The sequence below is a fragment of the Berghia stephanieae genome, chromosome 1 (assembly GCF_034508935.2).
Source record: "Berghia stephanieae isolate SIO BIC M18660-M18661 chromosome 1, UCSD_Bste_1.3, whole genome shotgun sequence".
NCBI classification, from domain to species: Eukaryota; Metazoa; Mollusca; class Gastropoda; order Nudibranchia; family Aeolidiidae; genus Berghia; species Berghia stephanieae.
The window spans coordinates 107,807,793-107,828,616 of record NC_088360.1 but is presented as its reverse complement, the minus strand read 5'-3'; the positions used below and the strand labels follow the sequence as shown (position 1 = coordinate 107,828,616).

Genomic DNA, 20,824 nt, shown 5'->3' with positions numbered 1-20,824 from the left:
TATAACATTCCTAATTCTTCAACATAAAAATTGTTTTTGGGTTGTTTTTTTTAAAATTAAATAATATGCATTATAAAAAAACTCATAATTATATAGTATCTATATAATCCTATATTAATATAGTATGTCATATGAAATAAATCAAATTAAATATTAGAAGGTTTCCGGCACTGTGAACGTCATACTTATTCAAAAGATTTACAGTAGCTTAATGCCATGCCCAAAACACTCTTTTGAATTTACTGATGCCTGGGGATATTAAAGGGGATTAGTTTTAGGACAACCTGCCTGAGACCATATCCTAGTCTCACAGAATGGGAGTGCTGCTAAAAAAAGAAACACTCAAGTAAATTCTAATAGACATCTACACATAGGTGTGTATGAATTAAAATCATAAATAAATCATTTAACAAATAAAGAAAAAGATAAATAAAATGCTTAACTAAAAAACATTACAAAGCATGATCATATTTGTTCTCACCACACTCACAATGGCGATTATCTTCGAAGCATGGAGTTGCGACTTAATGACAAGACAAGGTATCTGAGTGCTTCCTTTGTAGCACATGATCCACAACAGAACCTAGACAACACAAACTCAGTGGAACAAACACCCTAAATATTTAACCCTATGTCTATACTATTTCATTCAGAACAAACCACTGCAATAGCATTCTTTAAAAAAATTATCATTACCTATTTGCTCATCCATAAACTATTTGAGTGGTAAATTGTATATAGTAACCATTCAACAACACAAAACAGAGGTGGACAAAAATACAAGTAGTTGGTTGCTGTATGTCATGCATAATGTCGATAATTGTCATTTTTATAAAAGTTAAAACATAGTAAAATGACTACGTTCTTATTGACAACAAATATTCCAATATGAAATACACTATAATTTAATTGTAACAATAAAAGTACAAAAGTAGAACAAAATATAAACTTACTGTATGGAGATTAGTGGACTGAAGGGTAGGAAATAGGACGGGCCCATTTCAACAGAACATCCCTTGGAAACTAACACAAGAGGTTCCCCAAGGCGTGACAACAACCCAGCAGACCCGTTCCGCAGGATTATTGCCAAGAATAAATTGTCACTTGTCCAGGACATGTCACTAATCCAGTATTGTCTGAAAGGAACAAGGTGGAAATGGTCCCATTGAGATTGACAATATGACAAGCTATTGTATACCATATAAAAATAAGCTAGAGTAATCTAAGTCATAAGTAGCGCTGTGTACGACATGTGTCAGTCAAAAAAAGAAGAAAATAAAGGAAAAAAAAGGAAAATTACTTTGATAGACCAGCATCCTAACCAAAAGGTAGCAAGCCATTGCTAATGTCATTTTCATGCTATAGAAACTGGAATAAAATGCGGCTCCATGGGCCTTATGGCTCTGAAGGATTAATTTTTTGAGGTTTGATCCCTCCCCCCCCCGAGTCAGGGTAGGCTGATTTTTTTGGCATGATTGTTCCTTTGTAACTTACTTTAAGCTTTGTCTGAAACTTTACCATACAAACCTTTTCAGACGATTTTTAAAAATGAGGATACAATCTACATAAAGAAGGATTGACAAGTTTTTACTTACTTTCCTCTTTTCTTGTCTGGTTCTCTCAAGCCGCATCCTCTGAGGTCAGACACCAAAACAGTCTCAGTCAAGGCAGACACATAGAGGATGTTGGTCAAGAGAGGAGATTTCTGATTAACAGCAATCGCTAAGACTTGACCATCGTGAGTGTACTGAGATAGGTAAGCACCCTTCATTGACATAGCCTCACATCCCGAATTGATGTTCTTAATGGGGTACTGGAGACAAGTCCATTCTGCTGATATTTTGAAGGTATTCTCGGGACTTGTTGTGGAGAAGAAAGAGTAGATGGGAAGTAGTGAATTGAAATGGTCGAAAAAATATATGGGTGGAAAAAGGTGATAAATCTGCAGTTCTCTATCTTGTCTGTAATCATGGAACAAACCATGAAAATTGTTTATATTTTAATACATTATAAATCATACACAAACTGCCGTAACTATGAACAAAAATAAAACTTACTTTGCAGTGCATGTATATTTTACATTACACACAAGGTATTACATACTTTATCCACTTGCTTTGTAAAATGAAATGAACAATCAAAACAAATTATAAATCAAATAACACAGAGTATGAACTAGATGCATAATGATCCTTTAATTTTAATAGCGTTCACGGGGAAATCAGTATATTTGATATTCCTGGTTTATATAACAACATATAAAAATATAATTTAAAAAAGATAGTTCTGCATTGTCGTACAGTTGTTTTTTTTTTGTTTTTGGGAGGAGGGGGGGGGGGGGGGGGGGGTTAGGTGAATGGTTGGTTACAAAATTAAAAGTATAGAAAAACGAATCAACATATTGCCACCATTTCTTTTGCTGGGAGTAGTAAGAATATCCTTAATCTTGTTGACGCCAATAAACAAACATGTACCATATCCAACATGTGTATTTTGATGTAAAATTTGCACCATACTAGAATGTTTTTTCTCACTAAATCTAATGCCTCTACAGTTTTATGTACTAAATTGACAACTTTTTTTCTTCTTTTCTTTCGAGGGGGGGGGGGGGGGGGGGGGGTTCCTTATCATAGCATATCAAACAAATGAATTTCTCATCGCAAAGAAAAATCTAATTGTTTCTTACTCAAACTTTTTTTGATATTTCAATTTCAAATCCTTTCACTCAACACCCCCTCCCCCCTTCCCCATCCCACCCCCTTTCCAAAAAAAAAAACAAAAAAAACCCAAAAACCACCCTGATTGGATGAATCAGTCGGAATACCAACCTGTTTGACGAGCCATTGAAATGTAAGAAGAGAGACACAACATTTAAGTTGCTCTTATGATTGAAGACAATGCTAAGCTGACATGAATCTCCGAGTATCTGAAATAAAAATAAGATTTCACATTCACACACAAGCCTAAGAATAGTGTTAATTTCAAATATTAAGTGTTTTTATGAAATAGAAAACCTTTCAGTCAAATGAAAATCCAAATATCTGAGATGAAAATAAAGTTTCATATTCACACACAAGCCTAAGAATACATTAATTTCAAATATCAAGTGTTTTTATACAATAGAAAACCTTTCAGTCAGAAGAAAATTCAGTGTAATTATAATTGTTTGTTGGTTTTTTGTTTTTTTTTTGTTTTTTAATATGCCCAAAAATTCTTACTCATATCAGTTCATAAGCCCAAAATAAGAAAATCTTACTTCCTTGTTAGTAAAGACAGCATGGGTGCAAACACTTTTATTTTCAGTGGATGCGATCCAGATAGTCTCAGGCGGTTCCACTTTTGACCATTTTCCCAGTAATGTGTTATTTTTAGAATCCGAGGCAGATCTCTCTCTTTCCCAAACGAAGATATGCTTATTTCCCGCAACCACAACAACTCTTGTACAGTCAGGGGATGGGAACACAATGGCACTTCCATCTGATGAAGGTAGAATGTATGGCGACAAAACCAAGTTTAACAATATCTTAATAGAAGAAATGGATGGTAAATATGGTGGGTGAATAGCCAACCTGCAATCTATGGTTGTAGCTACATAGACAATGAGTGTTACACAATTTATTTCATTTCTAAAAACATCTATGAATTCATTAATTCATTCAAGTTCCAGTGCATTACAATCTTGTTTTGACTAAAACTTATGCGTCTTAAACTTTCTGGATATAATACATGAGGAATGAATGACTCACACCACCAAATGATATTTCTTGTTTATTTTTTATCATCTTTATTACTATTACTATTATCATCATCATCATCGTTATTATTATTATTATTATTATTATTATTATTATTATTATTATTATTATTATTATTTTATTATTGTATTGTATTGTTATTACTATTATTGTTTTTTTATTATTATTATTTATTATTATTATTATTATATATTATTATTATTATTATTAAACAAATAAAAACCCTTAAAACAACCAAACAAATATATATATATATATATATATATATATATATATATATATATATATATATATATATATATATATATATATATATATATATATATATATATATATATTATATATATATATTGAATCGTGCTTGATACAAATATGGTACGAAAAGTGCTCGACATGTAGCAATGGAGAGAATTATTATTTTAATATTTACCACAATGTTTGAGACAGTCTACATTAATGTTTCAGCGGTCTTCAACAAACAACAACAGTCAACAAACCAAACTCATGTAACACACAGTCCTGACGATGGCTAATTAGGCCTGAAACATTAATGTAGACTGTCTCAAACATTGTGGTAAATATTAAAATAATATATATATATATATATATATATATATATATATATATATATATATATATATATATATATATATATATATATATAATTCTAATTCAAGACACTATAAACACCACTTACCACTGACTGTAATGTTCCCTCCTTGTAACAAAAGTGCAAGTCCACAAATCGTCTTCAATTCATCGCTGTCTTTATGCCAGAGAAACAGCTCACCAGACGACTGCAGACCCACTAAATGAGTTCCTTTTAAATATAAAAATCAAAGGAGAAAAAAAGAAAGAAAAAGCATTTTCATTTACAATGGCCTTTAAGCTGAAAAAAAAGAGCAAACAAATCCAAAGGCACAACAATCTTATTCACTAAAAATTATTTACATTGTTTTGATTTCATTCAAATGGTTATAGCAATGGAATATAATTTATCTATCTTTTAAACTGAAACACAATTATAAAAATTGTCTTATCATCATTAAAGAATGAAATAATTTGAATGATGCTTTCTTGTTGTTGTTATTATCGTTATTGGTGTTGTTTTTTAATTAATTCCCTTATGATTAGAAGCCTTCTAAATGTTACCTTGCTCGTTTGAAGTCAGGTAGACAGTGTCTGACAACACATTAGAAATCTTTGGTACAGTCCTCTTTGTTTTTCCAGAAGGTACGTAGAGAACACTTAAACGTTTCTCATCTAGAAGAAATAAACTCTCCCTCTCCTGCAAAATTAAGAAAATAAGTTTCAGAAAAGTTTCATAACAAAGGTTTATAACTACCCTCTTGCACATCCCCCCACATAATAAAAAAAAAAATAAGACAATAATTTTGCCAATCAATATTTTCTTTGTTATGTGAAGTCCTATTTGTTGTATTGCAAAAGAACATAAAAAGTGAAATGCCATTTTGTATGAGGGACCATATCATAAATGGAGTGGCCCTCACAAAACAAGTTATTCTATGACTATTGTGAGTGCAAATTTAAATAAAATACTGATTGATTGAAGATTATTAAAACATTCTTTTTTTTTTCTTTAATTTAAGCTTGAAAGAAAAAAAATAGCTTCTTTTAAAATAAAAAAGGGATCTTTTAAAGAAAAGCACAAACCTTTCCCAGCCAAATTACATGGGCCCATGGCTTTCTCCTTTTTATGGTTGTTGATGCAAGAACGTCAAGACGCACTTTCATGGTGGAATAATCTGTTTAAAATTAAATCATTATCAAAAGCCCCATTTGTCAAATCTATTGAGTAAATAATTATATAAATGATGGAACATTTCTATAGTTATATTATATAATGCTCAATGTATTTCATAATGCTCTCTATATATTCTCCCAACAGAGAATTTGGTACAATTTTCTTATTTAACAGTACGAGTACCATGTTAGATACTCTTTGTGTGCTAATTCTCAATTTGTATCATCTATTGTCAGGTGTTCTCTCACAATTGAGTCCAGTTAAGTAATGTATTCAAAGTGCCTTTCCTGGGGACACAGCACAAGGGCCAGAGTTTGCTATCAATCAGTCCTATTAAATCGCTAACCATGATTTGACTCTAATGCTAACTTTGCTAGAAAACAGCTAATATTACTATTACTCAGTCATCCAATCCTTGACCCAATACAGGCAGTCCTCGAAACCTCATCTTTCATTTCTCGCCTTTACACTACAACAGTAATGATGCAACTCGGGCCTCGTTGAGTCACAACATTGTTACTACAACAGTTATTACCTTGGTGAAAACAACTCGTTGCAACTAGATATAATTAACGGAAGAAAATATGATATAAACGTGGGTTTAAATATTTATAATGTGTCAAACTTTTTAAACGAAGTATACAGTACAAGAAAACATTTTTAATATTTAAATTTCATGTCAAAATAAAAATTAAAAATATGCACAAGATAGCAAATCCATTACCCTTCTTTGTCCAATATAAAGGAATGACAAGAAGTAAAGACGAAAGCTATTGAGCACCATGAACAACATACTTTTTTGACAAGATTGCAGTCATGAAGAATTCTTGGCAAATAACGATGATTAATCTGAATCTGATGAGAATTTCCTCAACTTCAACTCAACTTGTACACCATTCATCGATTAATGCATCATCTAAAATTTATAGGGTGAAAATTCTACACAAATGATTGGGTCCAAAGACAGAGCCATTTAATGCAGACGGAGTTGGAGTATTTAACATTTCATCCCAGGAAATCAACATAACAATGTTTTTGTTGTGTGTCAAGTTAAAGCTTGTTGTCGTACGCCGCCATTTGTAAACTTATCGCCATTCCCAATAGGGTTGCCAGATTATTTTTCAACAAAATGCCAGGGGAAGACTCAAAAAATGCCAAAACACTCAAAAAGATGCCAAAGTCTGTTGACTCCCACCCCCACTAAGAAAACTACTCACTTTTGATAGACAATTTACTATCATATCCTGGTGGCTTGCGTGTTTTCTTTTCTTTTTCTTTTCTTTTTTTTTTTTTTGAATTATACTAAATTTCCTGTTGGGGTAATTATTTACCTACTGACTACTAAGTGGAGTGCTAAGTGCTAAACCACTACATCACGGTTGGATTTTAAGAATGAAAAAGAAATGTGAAGATGTTTGTTTTTACGCGTTTAGAAATAATTAAGAAAAGGTGTCATTTGAAGTATAATATACAAGAAAAGAAAATGCCAAATGAAAATGCCAAATGCCAAATGATTTTTCTAATGCCAAACGGTTTTCAAAAATGCCAGATTTTTGGAATCTGGCATTTAAAATGCCAAACTGGCAACCCTGATTCCCAATGTTACTGTCGAAAGAACTAAGTACAAAAAAATAGAAGAGATAATATTAAAGAAAATGTTTTAGTATGCCTCTCTTCTGTGCTCTTCTTTCAGTTGTCTGATCAATGAATAAGGGTTGTTCTGACGTTACTTACACTTTTTGACATTCTTGATTGATGAATTAGGACGAATTCATTGCCGTATCGTTGTCAGTTTTGTCACTTACGTTTAAATAAAGACTTGAAATCTCTCTTATTCTTTGACTGCAAACATTCACGAAATTACTCTTAAAATGGCTGCCTCCACAACAGCTACATTTGAGTTTCTCAAAGAAACGTATGGTAACAAAATTAAGGCTACAAAGACGGTGAGAATTTTTATTTTGTGAATTTATTAATTCCGCTGGTATTTTATGTGTTAGAAATTAATTTTCAACCCATACGATGTTTTGACGCCCAACGCTCTCCCCTGCATTCTTTCTTGCTATCTCTTCGCGACTCTGACTCTTCTGCTGTCGTCGGTCGTTTCCCTCGCCGCTGTGATTATCCCCAGACACCTGTCTGTATATATATTAATATAAGCATTTCAAGTATATTGAACTTTAACTTCTACAGTACTGTTTCATGTCACTAGGACTAGGACAATCTACGGGAATTGTGTGTAATTGTTATTGTTGTTTATGATTCATAAACAACAAACAACAATAACGATTACTAACACTAACACTAACACACTTCCCGTAGATTGTCCTAGAGTGACATGAAACAGTACTGTAGAAGTTAAACAATAATAATTATACTTGAAATGTTTATAAATAGCTCCTTTTTTATCAAAAAGTTGAGCACTATTATACTATTATTATTTCATGGTTTTTACTTTTAATAAGTGACTAAGACTAAGACTAAGATCTGGTGTTAGTGTCTGTTAGTAAGTGTTAGGTTAAAGTATGATTGAATCTTGCCTTTAATGGGGTAACTTGTATTGGTTTAAAAATTATCACAAACACACACCTACACACACACACACACACACACACACACACACAAGACAGTGAGGTTCATCCATTGCTTGTATTGTGTAGTAATAGACAGGTAGACAACCACGCCTCTCGGACAATCGTTATAATGTAAACAATGGTAGTGATTGATAGACACAGCAAACTACACAGGTTTTACAATCAATGGTTTATGTGAATTATACCCACTGTTCTACCGCTTGATCAATATAACTAACACAGAAAACTATGTGTAAATTTAAACGTTTATAATCTGATCGAGAAAATCGTGTGATAGTCACCCATTTGGCGGTATAAAAACAATAACACTGATCAGCGAGAGGTCGAATTCATTCACGTTACTGTTTATAAACAATCAACTATGTTTGTCCAAGCACGTGTGAGGGTGTGTCACAAATTTCATGTTATGATTGGTCAAAAATCTACTGGTTCATTGCAGTGGCAAACCAGTTACCGTGTATGTAGATCCTGTTCATGAAGTTCTGAAATTAGAGACCAAATTTCGTAATTCTACAAAATTTTCATAATAGTAGGCAGCTCTGCCATGGGGAATATTTACTTGTCTATATTTTCAACATAAATTCAGTTCTGTTTTTTTTTTCTTCTGATCTTATTGTACAGAATGTATCCCTTCAGCATGGAAAAGGATCATCAGTGGCTGGACCAATCAGCATAGCTAAGTGTTTGCAAAGGGAAAATAGCAATGGTATGTTTGTGATTGGGGGCCCCGTAATTCGATCAGTTGGTAGAGCACTCATATCACATGCAAAGGGACCGAGATTGATCCCGGGTTCAGTCAAGATTTGTTCTGAACACCCTGTCCACTCAGCAGTGGGTGGGTAGCTTGGTTTGTTAGATCTGGTGGAAACTACTTTGCGAGACTAGTGTCCTATTGAAAAAATAACAAGCAATTGCTATTGTTTGTTTCACACTATGAGAAACGGCACCATGGGCCAATAGGCTCTGAAGGCCTACTATGTTTGTGGTGGGAATCAAGTTGTATACATACTAACAAAAGCATGTTTATTAACTATAGATATTTACAAAAACAAATTGTGTGACCAATCATTGCAAAACTGTTTTATGTCAAGATGAATCAATTGGTAAAAAGTTATTTAAGATTAAAATAATCATCGATTTGAAATTTTTGACTTTCGGGCATTTCTGTAGTGCAATATTTACTAAACATGCTCAATGTACTTTACAAGGGTCTCTAATTCGCAGCAACACTAAACATATAGGATGAGACGTGAACCTGTAGGGCGGTGTTACAATTTTTTTCCAACAACACTGTTAATGGTTCTCATTTTGCACCTGTTCATGTCTTTTCCAAGGACCTAACCACTTAGAGTGGCACTCAAACCCTGGATCTTACAATCTGAAGGCGAGTGTCATAACACAAGACCACATAGATGCATATACTTTACCAGAGTTTCTTATTTTTTTATTGTGGATTTAGTTTACAACATATAGTTAACCCCAACATTATTCTGTTTTGATGCGATGGGCCACATTTGAGAAAAGCTTGACTGTTGTAACCATTTATGAGAAGAGGAAGGTTGGAAGAGCATAGTTTCCAGTTTCCGTTGTTTTGGACCACATCCAGGGCTGAGAATCTTCCGCCTAAAGGCGGATTTCCGCCTAAATGGTAGTTTATCTCCGCCCATCCCATCACATTTCCTCCTTTTTCAAATTTGCCGTGTCAAACATTTTCCTCAAACCCACAAAATCACCATTATGTCTTGTGTTATATTTTGACACCTGTGCTCAGTCTCGTGAAATTTGGTGACGGTCCCGTTTTTATGACGTTGGGCCAGACAGTATGGCACCAGATGTCACAATTGACACAGAAGACCAGTAGTGTTCTTTGATTAGTTAGTTGATGGTTGAAGGGGAAGGGGAGGGACAAATGGGTCTGGGTTTTTTTTCCCCCTGTTGTAGGTACCTATTGCCTTTTTAATCTCTCTCCTCTCTCTCTCTCTCTCTCTCTCTCTCTCTCTCTCTCTCTCTCTCTCTCTCTCTCTCTCCTCTCTCTCTCTCTCTCTATCTCTCTTTTTTTCCCTTTCCCTTTCTTTCTATTTCTCTTTTCTTCTTCTTTTTTTTTGGATATAGAATTCAAAAGGTCCATACATAAGTTATTCTGGTAAAGAAGTCTTTCCTCCCCCCCCACCCTCTCTCCTCTCTTCTCTCTCTCTCTCTCTCTCTCTTTCTCTCTCTCTCTCTTTTTCTCTCTCTCTCTTCTCTCTCTCTCTCTCTCTCTCTCTTTCTTTCGCAACCACATTAAATCATCTGGTATATAGAGATGATATATTAGAACAAAGCAATGGTGATTGGCTTAGTTTAATCTTTTTTCTTTTTACCTTTGGACTATTCTATGGCTTTAAATTTGAGAGATTCTTGGGTTGTATTTATAAGCTAAATAACTACTACTAGGTTTCTTTGCTTGTGTTTGATCGATAGCCCGAGAAATTTTCCTCCTTTTTGACAAATTGCTATTATCATCACTGAATAGAAAAACACTCACCAAAATCACTACATCAACATCTCTACCACCACTACTACTACAATAGCACCACATCATCCCTACCACCACTACTACTACAACTACCACCACATCATCAACCCTACAACCACTACTACAACCACCATCATATCATCATCCCCACCACCACTACTACAACAATCACCACCACATCATCATCCCTACCACATCACCCCTACCACCACCACCACCACACCATCATCCCTAGCACCACTACCACAACTACCACCACATCATCATTCCTACCACAGCTACTACTACAACCACCACCACATCATCAACCCTACTACCACTACTTCAACCACCACTACATCATCATCCCTACCACCACTACTATTACCACCACCATCACACCATCATCCCTACCATCACTACAACTACAACCACCACCACACCATCATTCCTACCACCTCTACTACTAGAACCACCACCACATCATCAACCCTACTACCACTACTACAACCACCACCACATCATCATCCCTACCACCACTACTATTACCACCACCATCACACCATCATCCCTACCATCACTACTACTACAACCACCACCACACCATCATCCCTACCACCTCTACTACTAGAACCACCACCACATCATCAACCCTACTACCACTACTACAACCACCACCACATCATCAACCCTACTACCACTACTACAACCACCACCACATCATCATCCCTACCACTACTACTACTACAACCGTCATCCCTACCACCATTACTACTACAACCACCACCAAACCATCATCCCTACCACCACCACTACTGCAACCACCACAACATCATCCCTACCACCACTACTACTACAACTACCACCACGTCATCATTCCTACCACAGCTACTACAACCACCACCACACAATCATCCACACTACTACCACTGCTATTACTACAACCACCACCACATCATCATCCCTACTACAACCACCAAATGTTGTAATTACACTTTTAACTTTTGAAATTCCACCGAATTGTGTCAGAAATTGCTGAAAGACAAATTTTGGATCGCATCTCAGTAAATTTGAGTGAAATTCAAATTTATAGATTATGGTCGCATGGATGGGTTATGATCTTCACGATGAAAAATTTCCTCCTTTTTTGTGACCAGTCATTCTCACCCCTGCACATCATCTAATAGGCCAAAAAAAAAAAACCCAACAACATACAAACCTTTAGTAATTTTGACTTCTTCTATATTCAAAGACATTTTGAGACAACATTTCCTAAAGGTGACGTTTTCAAGGCCTCAATCCAATGCTTATAAACACAACAAAGTTAACGAAGACGGATGATGTGTATTTAAATTGAAGCTTCTTTTCCATTTGATTATTGTTATTTATTTCTTCAAGCTTCAAACAGCAACATTTGGATAGTAAATTTCTTTATCACTTAATGGTATACAGTGTTTTTGAAAGGGTTTAATCTAAATTTTGATAAAATAGTAAACATGTTTGTTGTGATAAGGAATGATAAAATGTGAGAGTGTCTTTGAAAGATCTTCATTTGATTACATCAATTTTATTTGAGCTTACTTCACAGTTTTCTACTTTTGCAGTACGTAGTACAAACTGCAGCAGAGACTGTAGACAATAGGCCCGGGCGACACCATCATTTCTCAATACAAAGAAGTAACCGGTATTGAAAGCTCATGATCGCCATTATTGGTACCAATAATGGTACTGGGAATTCCCGATATTACTTGGCTTTCAACTGACATGTTTAACGAGAGACGCTCCCCACAATCACCTCACTATGTGCGAGGTTATCTACCTGTCATCACATGCTTCCTGGCCAATCACATGGATCTCGTCCTTATACTGAGATTGAGTGTCGATGACACTGAGACCTCTTTCTCCTCTCTTTCTCTACTTCTCTCAGTTTCTCGATCTCGATAAATTATCATCAAGGCCAGTACATCTCTTACCGGTACTCAATCTCCAGACTGTTCAGCACTAGTAGACAAATCAAGTTCCCTCATTTATCAGATTCATTGCTGCTAGCTCTGATACCTCTAATAATGATAGAATCAGGATATATGTGTCAGTGCATGATGTAATCAGTCGGAAGGTGAAAATTTGGGATTTGCATTTTTTTTGCATTTTCTGAAAGAATAGCTCCCCATGGCATTTTAATCTTTATTTGAAATAATCGGATGATTTTTCATGGAGTTATGGTCAGATGTATGGGTAAGATCTCCAACAACTTTTCTCAAATTTCTTACTTTTTCAACTTGATTAGCTGTAACAAATATATAGAAGTGAAAATAAGCTTTGATATTTCCCGAAGTTGTTCAAAAAGGGTTGATTTAATCATTTATGACTAGAGCACTTTTTAAATAAAAATTGACCTTCTAACTAAACTTGACAATATCTCAGTTCAAACCTTTTCACCATCCGACTGATTATGTCATTCACTGTAATATATCTTCACTATAAAATACCTCATTTTTGAAATCGTATTATTTTTTGCAGGCGTGAGTTTGGAAGATCGCATGTCAGTGGAGCAATGGCTGGATTTTAGTGGTGAAATAAATGGTCTTGAGAATGCAGGTGACAGAGAGAGAATAAATCTGATAATAAAGGTATGTATTTTTTTTTTTCTGTGATAATTAGTGCAATCAACATTTGATTTTGTGAAAAGATTTATTTCAATCAATTGACCAACAATTTGACATGTCACTTTTTCAGTTTTTCAGATCTGATTTACTAATAAGTTTATTAGTATTATTCCTCAAGTTTTTGATAAAGCATAATATTTTGTTGTATTAAATCTGTCCATCGAAAATGATTGATATTTACCAATATTAAGGGAGGTGAGATAAAAAAAAAAAAATTAATCTAAAGGGGCAGTTTAAAATTGTAGGACAAGCCTTAACTCTTACTTACTAAATCTTCCTATTGATATTCATGTTATTGTCCTCAGGATCTCAACTCTTTCATGGAAGATAAAGTGTATTTTGTTGGAGTGTCGTCTACCGTAGCGGATGTTCTTCTATATCATAGTCTGTTCCCAGTATTTGTAAGTAATGTCTTATCTGTTCTACCTTTTTTCTTTTTCTTTCATTTTATTTTACTTCTTTTTTTTTTTGAGTTGGTGGCGAGAGGGGTGAAGTGGATGTGTAATGGCCCTTTAAACTCACTCAAACCTAACACAGACTACCTAAGTATTTGACTCTGTTTACTTTTGTACCATCATCATATATACATTTTTCTGAGACATATTATAGGCTTATTATTAAAGCTACTGTTTTTAATTTTTACGTGGTAATGATAGTCCTCCAGAGCCATTTGGTTCATGGAGCCTGAGTTTATCCCGGTTTCTATAGCGTGAAACGGACAATAGCAATTGTTTTCTACCCTAAGGATAGGACGCTAGTCTATCGCTAAGTACTTTCCATCACTTCCATCAAATATTTTAACAAGCTCAGCTACCCATTCACTGCTGGGTGGACTTGGGGGGGGGGGGGGGGAATCTCAACGGCACCCGGGGTTGATCTCTGTCCCTTTGCATGTGAAGCGAGTACTCCACCGAGCTATCAGGACCCCCACTTGATAATAGGACAGTGTGGCTCAGCGGTATGGTCTTTGCTTCGTACCTAAAAGATACCGAGTTTGACTACCCGCTGCGCTGTGTGGCCATGAGCAAGTCACCTAGCCTCAGCTTACTTTGCAGCGCTGCACAGTGGCTGACACCTGGGTTATTCCAGACTTCCTTGGAATAAAATAATCCCCTTAGGGATGAATAAAGGGAACCTATTTATTTATTTATTTATTGTTTTATATTATTTATTTGTTATTATTATTATTATTATTATTATTATTATATTATTATTATTATTATTATTATTATTATTATTATTATTATTATTATTATTATTATTATTATTATTATTATTATTATTATTATTATTATTATTATTATTATTATTATTATTATTATTATTATTATTATTCTAATGGTTCTTGAATAAAACTATGTACATGCCAATTTTTTTTTCTAGATTGAGTAAATAATTATGTTTTTTTCAATGTTGAGAAGTGCCAAAAACTCTCTAGGTAGAGTGGACAGCACAGATAGTGATAGAGGCCTAGGGTTGAGTGAGTTAATGTTTTCTCAGTTAACTTAGTTTAAATGTCAATGCACATTTTATTTAAAAAGTAAAATGTTAATCATTCATTGGATGAAAAGTCTGGAAAGGTTTAAAAATAAGTATAATATTTTACTTATATACCCTAATTCCTCAAGAGCTTGATTGCTAACTCCAAAAATATAACACTCATCTTTCCTCTGCCACATTGATGTACAAATGCCAAGTTTTAACATAATTTAAATCAGAAATTCTTTTCACACTGTCTAGTCTATTCAGCGTTGATAAAATTGGTAGGTTAGAATTTGATCTAATGAAAACTGCTTGATTAAGTGTCCAATCCAAGGAAAGCAAGTAATTATGATTACCCATTTCACTTTGAATACATAAATGCGGCTTTGTGGTCTTAGTGGTATGACACTCGCTTTCGGATCAGAAGGTCCTTGGAGAAGGCTCTTTATTCACATTCTATCACCGTACTCAGGTGTAAAATGAGTACCTGGCTGTTAACAGCATAGTCTCTGTCCGAAAAAAAAAAATGTAATATCACCTAACAGGCATTCTGTCCCGTCCTAAAAGGTTAAAAGTTGCTGTTGGCCAGGGACCCCTTGTAAAGCGGTTTGAGCATGTTTAGTGGATATTCGCTATATAAATGCTCAATATTTTTTTAATGAACTTGTCTTGTATGACTCTAAATAACTGCTATTTTATATAAATGAACCTCTCACCATTAATTTGCAAAATGCATATAGGGTGATATTAAAAACGGCTAATTTTATTGGAAGATGGTAATATATAAATAAAAATAAAATTTCCTTTATTCATCCCATGGGGGAAATTTGTCTCTAGGGTCTATTCCAAGGGAAGACTGGAATAAGCCAGGCGTCAGCTGCAGTGCACAGCCGCAAATTGAGCTAGGGCGAGGTGACTTGCTCAAGGCCATACAGCACAGCGGCAGACGATAGAACTCGGTACCTTTTGGGTACGAAGCAAAGACCATACCGCTGAGCCACGTTGTCCCCTAATGTTCTTTTTAATTGCTCAACTAACCCCAGTTTTATGTTTTCAGGAGAGGATGTCATTCCAAGATAAAGAGAAGTTGATACACCTGTCAAGATGGTTCAGTCTTGTGAGTTATCATTAACATTATTAAATTAAGAGATGAAGATCTGAACAAGTGTGTATGCCAGACAAAGCAAGAACGAAAAATACAAGAAAAAAAACATCCTAAAAAATCAGTCGACCTCGACTGGGGAGGTAGATTGATTTCATGGGATGGTTGTTTTTTGTTTTTTTGTATTTTTCTTTCTTACTTTGTCTGGCTTCTTTCATTCACACTTGTTCAGATCTTCAGATTAACAATATTACATACCAGCCTTCTTTTAGAGATCGTCCATAGTTGTTACGGATATTTGGTGACAGTTGCAGACTTAGGGAAATGGAAGAATTGTTATGGATTTTGATTTCACAACAAGTTGGCTGCAGTGTTCGAGAAAAAGAAATAATTGTGTAGTTGCGGACTTAGTAAAATGGAAGAATTGTTATTGATGTCACAACAAGTTGGCTGCAGTGTTAAAAAAAAAAAGAAATAATTGTGTCTTCAGTTATTGCAGATTAGTTTCCCTGAAAGTTATAAGGGCTACAGTGTATTTCAATACCCATGAAAGCAAAGTCGACTGCTAAAGCATTAAAAAAAAATGTTTTGTTTGGTTTGATATTACTGAAATTTTACTGTTTATTACTGATGAATATTTCAATTAGGTTGGTATGTTGCTATTATTATATTATTATTCTTTTTTGCTCGTGATTTTTAAATTTTTGATTATTTATATTATTGTTATTATTATTATTATTATTATTATTATTATTATTATTATTATTATTATTATTATTATTATTATTATTATTATTATTATTATTATTATAATTAGTAGTATTATTTATTAGTATTATTGATAATAATTATAAGTCTCCATTACTTTGTCAGGTAAAAATTATTAATAGTACACAATGCTCAAGTCCAAAAAGGGCAATTTAAAATCAATTTTAACAGAAGTTATTTTTTTTCCAGGGTTATATTTACTTATTTGCTTTTTCTTTCTAACTCTTTATTTTTTATTTTTCAGATTCAAAGTGATGACAAAGCAAGGCAGTCTCTTTTCCCTGTGACGTTTTTACGTACCATGCTTTATTCTAGTATAGGAAATCATTGAATTAGTTATTTTGATTTGTATGGAAGAGAAGAAAGAAATATCGAGAATGCTTGTGAATTCATTTGTGTTGTCATGTTGTCATGTCCCGTCCTTCATGTTAAGTGTTGATGCTGGCTAGGGACCCTTTGTAAAGCACTTTGAGCATGTTTAGTGGATATTGCACTTTATAAAAGCTCAATTTAAAAAAAAAGTTTCTTTAATTTTTTTTTTAAAAAGACAATATTCACAAAGTTATCAAAGGAATAAAGATTTTTATAAGGTATGTGGTGGTCTTGAGAAAAGTGCCGGATGCCAGTATTTAGTTTTGAGGAAATGGTATAATTTGAGGAAACATCTTCATCTCCTGGATTTTTGGGGTTTTTTTTAAATTTTTATTTAGCAGTTTTTGCTTTCGTTGATAGTGAAAGGATTTTAAGACATAGCACAGCTCCATTCATTTGAAGAAAAAAATGCTGGAAGTGTTTCTATTTTTAAAAATTTTTAATGTCAATGGAGATTGAACTACTCTAAAATTATGTTGTAAAACTTTTTGGAGAGAAGTCAAATTTTTAGATATTTCATAGTAATATTAACTCAATAAAAACACTATGTGTTACACTTGATTTTCCCTCTGCCATCTATCTGTGTCCAGGTTACAAGACTTCATTTCTTTCATAAATAGCCAGAGAGAATAAACATCTCAGGAGACAAAAAAAAAATTATTTTTTAGCATTATTGTTTAAGATCATTATTTTTTTTAAATTTATTTTTTTTTAATTTTGGGGGTATGTAAGTAGTACGGCAGATGTTCTATTTTATTTTCAAAACTAAATAAATGTTTCTGCCTTTGGTCCTATTAGAAGTAACTGAAAAAGTTTAATTGCATTGTACTCATGGGTAGCTATTATTTTTGTAAATTGTTCGAAGTTAAAAACAAAGAAAAAGAATATTTTAAATTCATATGTGGTAGGTTTGTTTTTTTTTACAGTCTTTTTACAATCACGTAAAGCTTTCAATTTTTTTTACTTGCAACATTTTTAAAAATAGCTTATTGCTTGTCTTAGAGCACATTTAGTAGATTTTGGGCTAAAAAATGCTCAAGTTTTTCTTTGTGTTTTTTTTTTTTTTCTTTTACTGTGACAATGCTTTGTTTCGTCAAAATTGTTTTGCAGGACAATGCTTTGTTTCGTCAAAATTGTTTTGCAGAGAAATATTGTATCACCGATATTACATTCCTGAAGTAGGTCAAGGTTTCAGAGCTTTTTAGTGTTTCATTTTAAGAGCATATTTTGAATTGGGTACACGTTTGATATAAACCCTCTTTTTTAAATATATTTAAACTTGTTGCTCTTGTTTATATTTTATTGCTGTAGTTTATTTAGAGATGTTTTGATTTTGAGAATGTAGTTTGGAATCATAATTGCTTTTATCAACACAGTGTCTTCACAAGGTTGCCAATTGTCCGTATATTTACGGAATTCAATGTGTGTTATAAACCCTCAATATATTTTTACAATCACTCGCTTAACGGGAAAGAAATGTAAGTACAGACACTGTCGTCTATCTGGAATTTAGTAATGTATTTATGTCTTTATTGTTTTTGGGTTTTTTTGTTGGCTGAAGAAGGGATTTGAGCCCAAAACGTTCTGTGTTTGGTGTTTTGTTCTTTGTTGAAGCTGTTATATTCATTTTTGTTTAGTACTTTATTTGAGAATGATAAAGCCCTACCTACTTGCCCATGCCTAGTAATTAGAACTGCCAACTTTAAAGAAAAAATTCATAGAGTTAAGAATTTTGGACTCCATCTGCTGATCAAAATGACCGTCTCAGATTCTATAAAACTTGTTGAAAAACAATTATGATAGCAGATTACATGGTGTGAGGTCTTAGAAGCATAATTCACTCTACCTGAAGACAGATTGGTCTTTTATAATGCTAGCTTGAGAGAATTAAGAATTTTGTACTCTATCTGCCGATCATAATGAGCATTTCAGATTCTATAAAACTTGGTTGAAATAATATTATGATAGCAGGTTACATGGTGTAAGGACTTCGAAGCGTTATTCACTCTACCTGAAGGCGATTGGGCAGCATGGCTCATAGGTACGGTCTTTGCCACATACCCCAAACCTACCGCTGCTGCATTGTGTGACCTTGAGCAAGTCACCTCTCCCTAGCTCAATTTGCGGCGCTGCACTGCGGCTGACGCTTGGGTTATTCCAGTCTTCCCTTGGAATAGACCCGAGAGACAAATTTCCCCTGTGGGATGAATAAAGGGAATTTTATTAATGCTAGATTGGAGGACTTGTTTTGTTTCCCTTCAATTTTTAAAATTTCAAGTCGGCAGGCCTGCTAATAATGAGCAGCTATGAGGTCTAGTGGTATGACACTCCTCTTCGGATTGGAAGGTCCTGGGTTCGAGCCTCGCTTGGCGCATAGTTAAGTCCTTGGAAAAGGCTCTTTACTCACATTATCTCACTGTACTCAGGTGTAAAATGAGTACCTGGCCATTAACAGTGTTGTCTTTGTCGAAAAAAAAATGTTTAATATCGCCTAATAGGCATCATGTCTCGTTCTACATGTTATGTGTTGCTATTGTCCTCTGGGACCCTTTGTAAAGCGCTTTGAGCACTATTAGTGGATATTGCGCTATATAAGAGCTCAATTTTTTATCTCATTTTAAAAAAATGATTGATCATTAAGATTATGAATGATATTTTACAAATTTTTTTCATTGATAGACAGGTAAGAAAGGAGCTAGTGATTAGAACATATTTTTTTCTTGTGCTATATTATGATGATGGTGATGACATACTTTTGCAATAAAATATTTTAATTTATTCACTGCTGTATTTCACTTTTATTATTCTCCATTCATCATACGTGTAGTTTAATTGGCTTTTGGTGACCGTGATTGATAAGATTTTTGATTTCCTCTTCTGTCTACATTTTATCTGTTTTGCCCATCTGTGTCTCTTTCCTGTTCTTGTCGTCCATGGAGATCAAGTATTGATTTTATCCAGGTTACGTCTGGAATTTTTGCATACCTGCCGAATATTAAGAATTTTAGACAAATTTCATGGCCAATTACGAAATTGTATGGAAAATTACGAATTTTTATTCTCAGTAATACACTTAAATAAAGATATTAATAATGATGGTGATAAGAACAATTACTACAGATGACTCCTCTTAATTGTACCCACGGGAATCTGGGTTAGTGAGTCGGAGAAGCTAAAAAATGGCATCTAACACCAGCTTTCGTGGCAGATTGAAGTTCCTCTATGCTTTCTATGGGCATAGACCGTCCTGGTCAAGACATGGCCTCATTAGAATGGGGTTTTTTTGGTGGTTTTTTTGTTTTGTTTTTGTTTCTTTATTGTTTTTTTGTGCACCCCAGAAACAAAGCAAGATTCGATGACATGGAAACATCCATCCTCACCTGTCGCGAAGAAATTCAAAGTCATGCGGTCAGCAAAGAAAATAATGGGAACTTTTCTGGGACAGTCGTGGTGTTATTCTGTTCGAAACCTTACAACCTGGAGAAACAATCAATGCTGCAAGGTACTGCCAAACTCTTGACAAGCTTAGGGAGGCCATTCGCAGAAAGCGCCCAGGGCAGTTGACCAACGGGGTCATTTTGCAACACGACAACGCTACACCCCACACAGCACGAGTGACGCAAGGTTGGCTAGAGAAATATGGATGGGAGATTTTGCCACACCACACAGTCCAGACCTCGCACCATCTGAGTATCACCTCTTTGGGCCACTGAAACGTGAGCTGGCAGGACAGCGCTTTGATGTCGATGAAGAGCTTGTTGACCATGTGCGGAAATGGCTACAAAACCTTGACGGAAATTTCTTCCGAGAGGGTATCTATTTCTAT

At 34.3% G+C, this 20,824-nt stretch overlaps 2 protein-coding genes across 3 annotated transcripts in view; one reads left to right on the top strand and one right to left on the bottom strand.

Moving 5' to 3' along the window:
* LOC144962685 (uncharacterized) overlaps positions 1-6,622 on the bottom strand; it is a 63,930-nt gene extending 57,308 nt beyond the window's left edge. The window contains exons 1-8 of one of the 2 annotated variants that reach the window (XM_078895823.1): positions 6,316-6,622; positions 5,430-5,521; positions 4,908-5,043; positions 4,453-4,575; positions 3,257-3,477; positions 2,829-2,926; positions 1,596-1,859; positions 954-1,136 (exon numbers count right to left, since the gene is read on the bottom strand). In XM_078895823.1, the coding sequence (XP_078751949.1) occupies positions 954-1,136; positions 1,596-1,859; positions 2,829-2,926; positions 3,257-3,477; positions 4,453-4,575; positions 4,908-5,043; positions 5,430-5,510 (1,106 nt within the window). In that variant the 5' untranslated portion in view covers positions 5,511-5,521; positions 6,316-6,622. Of the gene's footprint in view, positions 1-953; positions 1,137-1,595; positions 1,860-2,828; positions 2,927-3,256; positions 3,478-4,452; positions 4,576-4,907; positions 5,044-5,429; positions 5,522-6,244 lie in introns of both variants that reach the window. The other variant, XM_078895824.1, reaches the window with a different exon arrangement.
* A 744-nt stretch (positions 6,623-7,366) lies between these two features.
* LOC144962684 (eukaryotic translation elongation factor 1 epsilon-1-like) lies at positions 7,367-19,780 on the top strand. The gene is made up of 6 exons (XM_078895822.1): positions 7,367-7,466; positions 8,736-8,820; positions 13,129-13,238; positions 13,580-13,675; positions 15,814-15,873; positions 16,871-19,780. Exons 1-6 carry the CDS (start codon positions 7,392-7,394, stop codon positions 16,955-16,957), a joined length of 513 nt encoding a protein of 170 aa, XP_078751948.1. The 5' UTR covers positions 7,367-7,391; the 3' UTR covers positions 16,958-19,780.
* Positions 19,781-20,824: the final 1,044 nt, after the last annotated feature.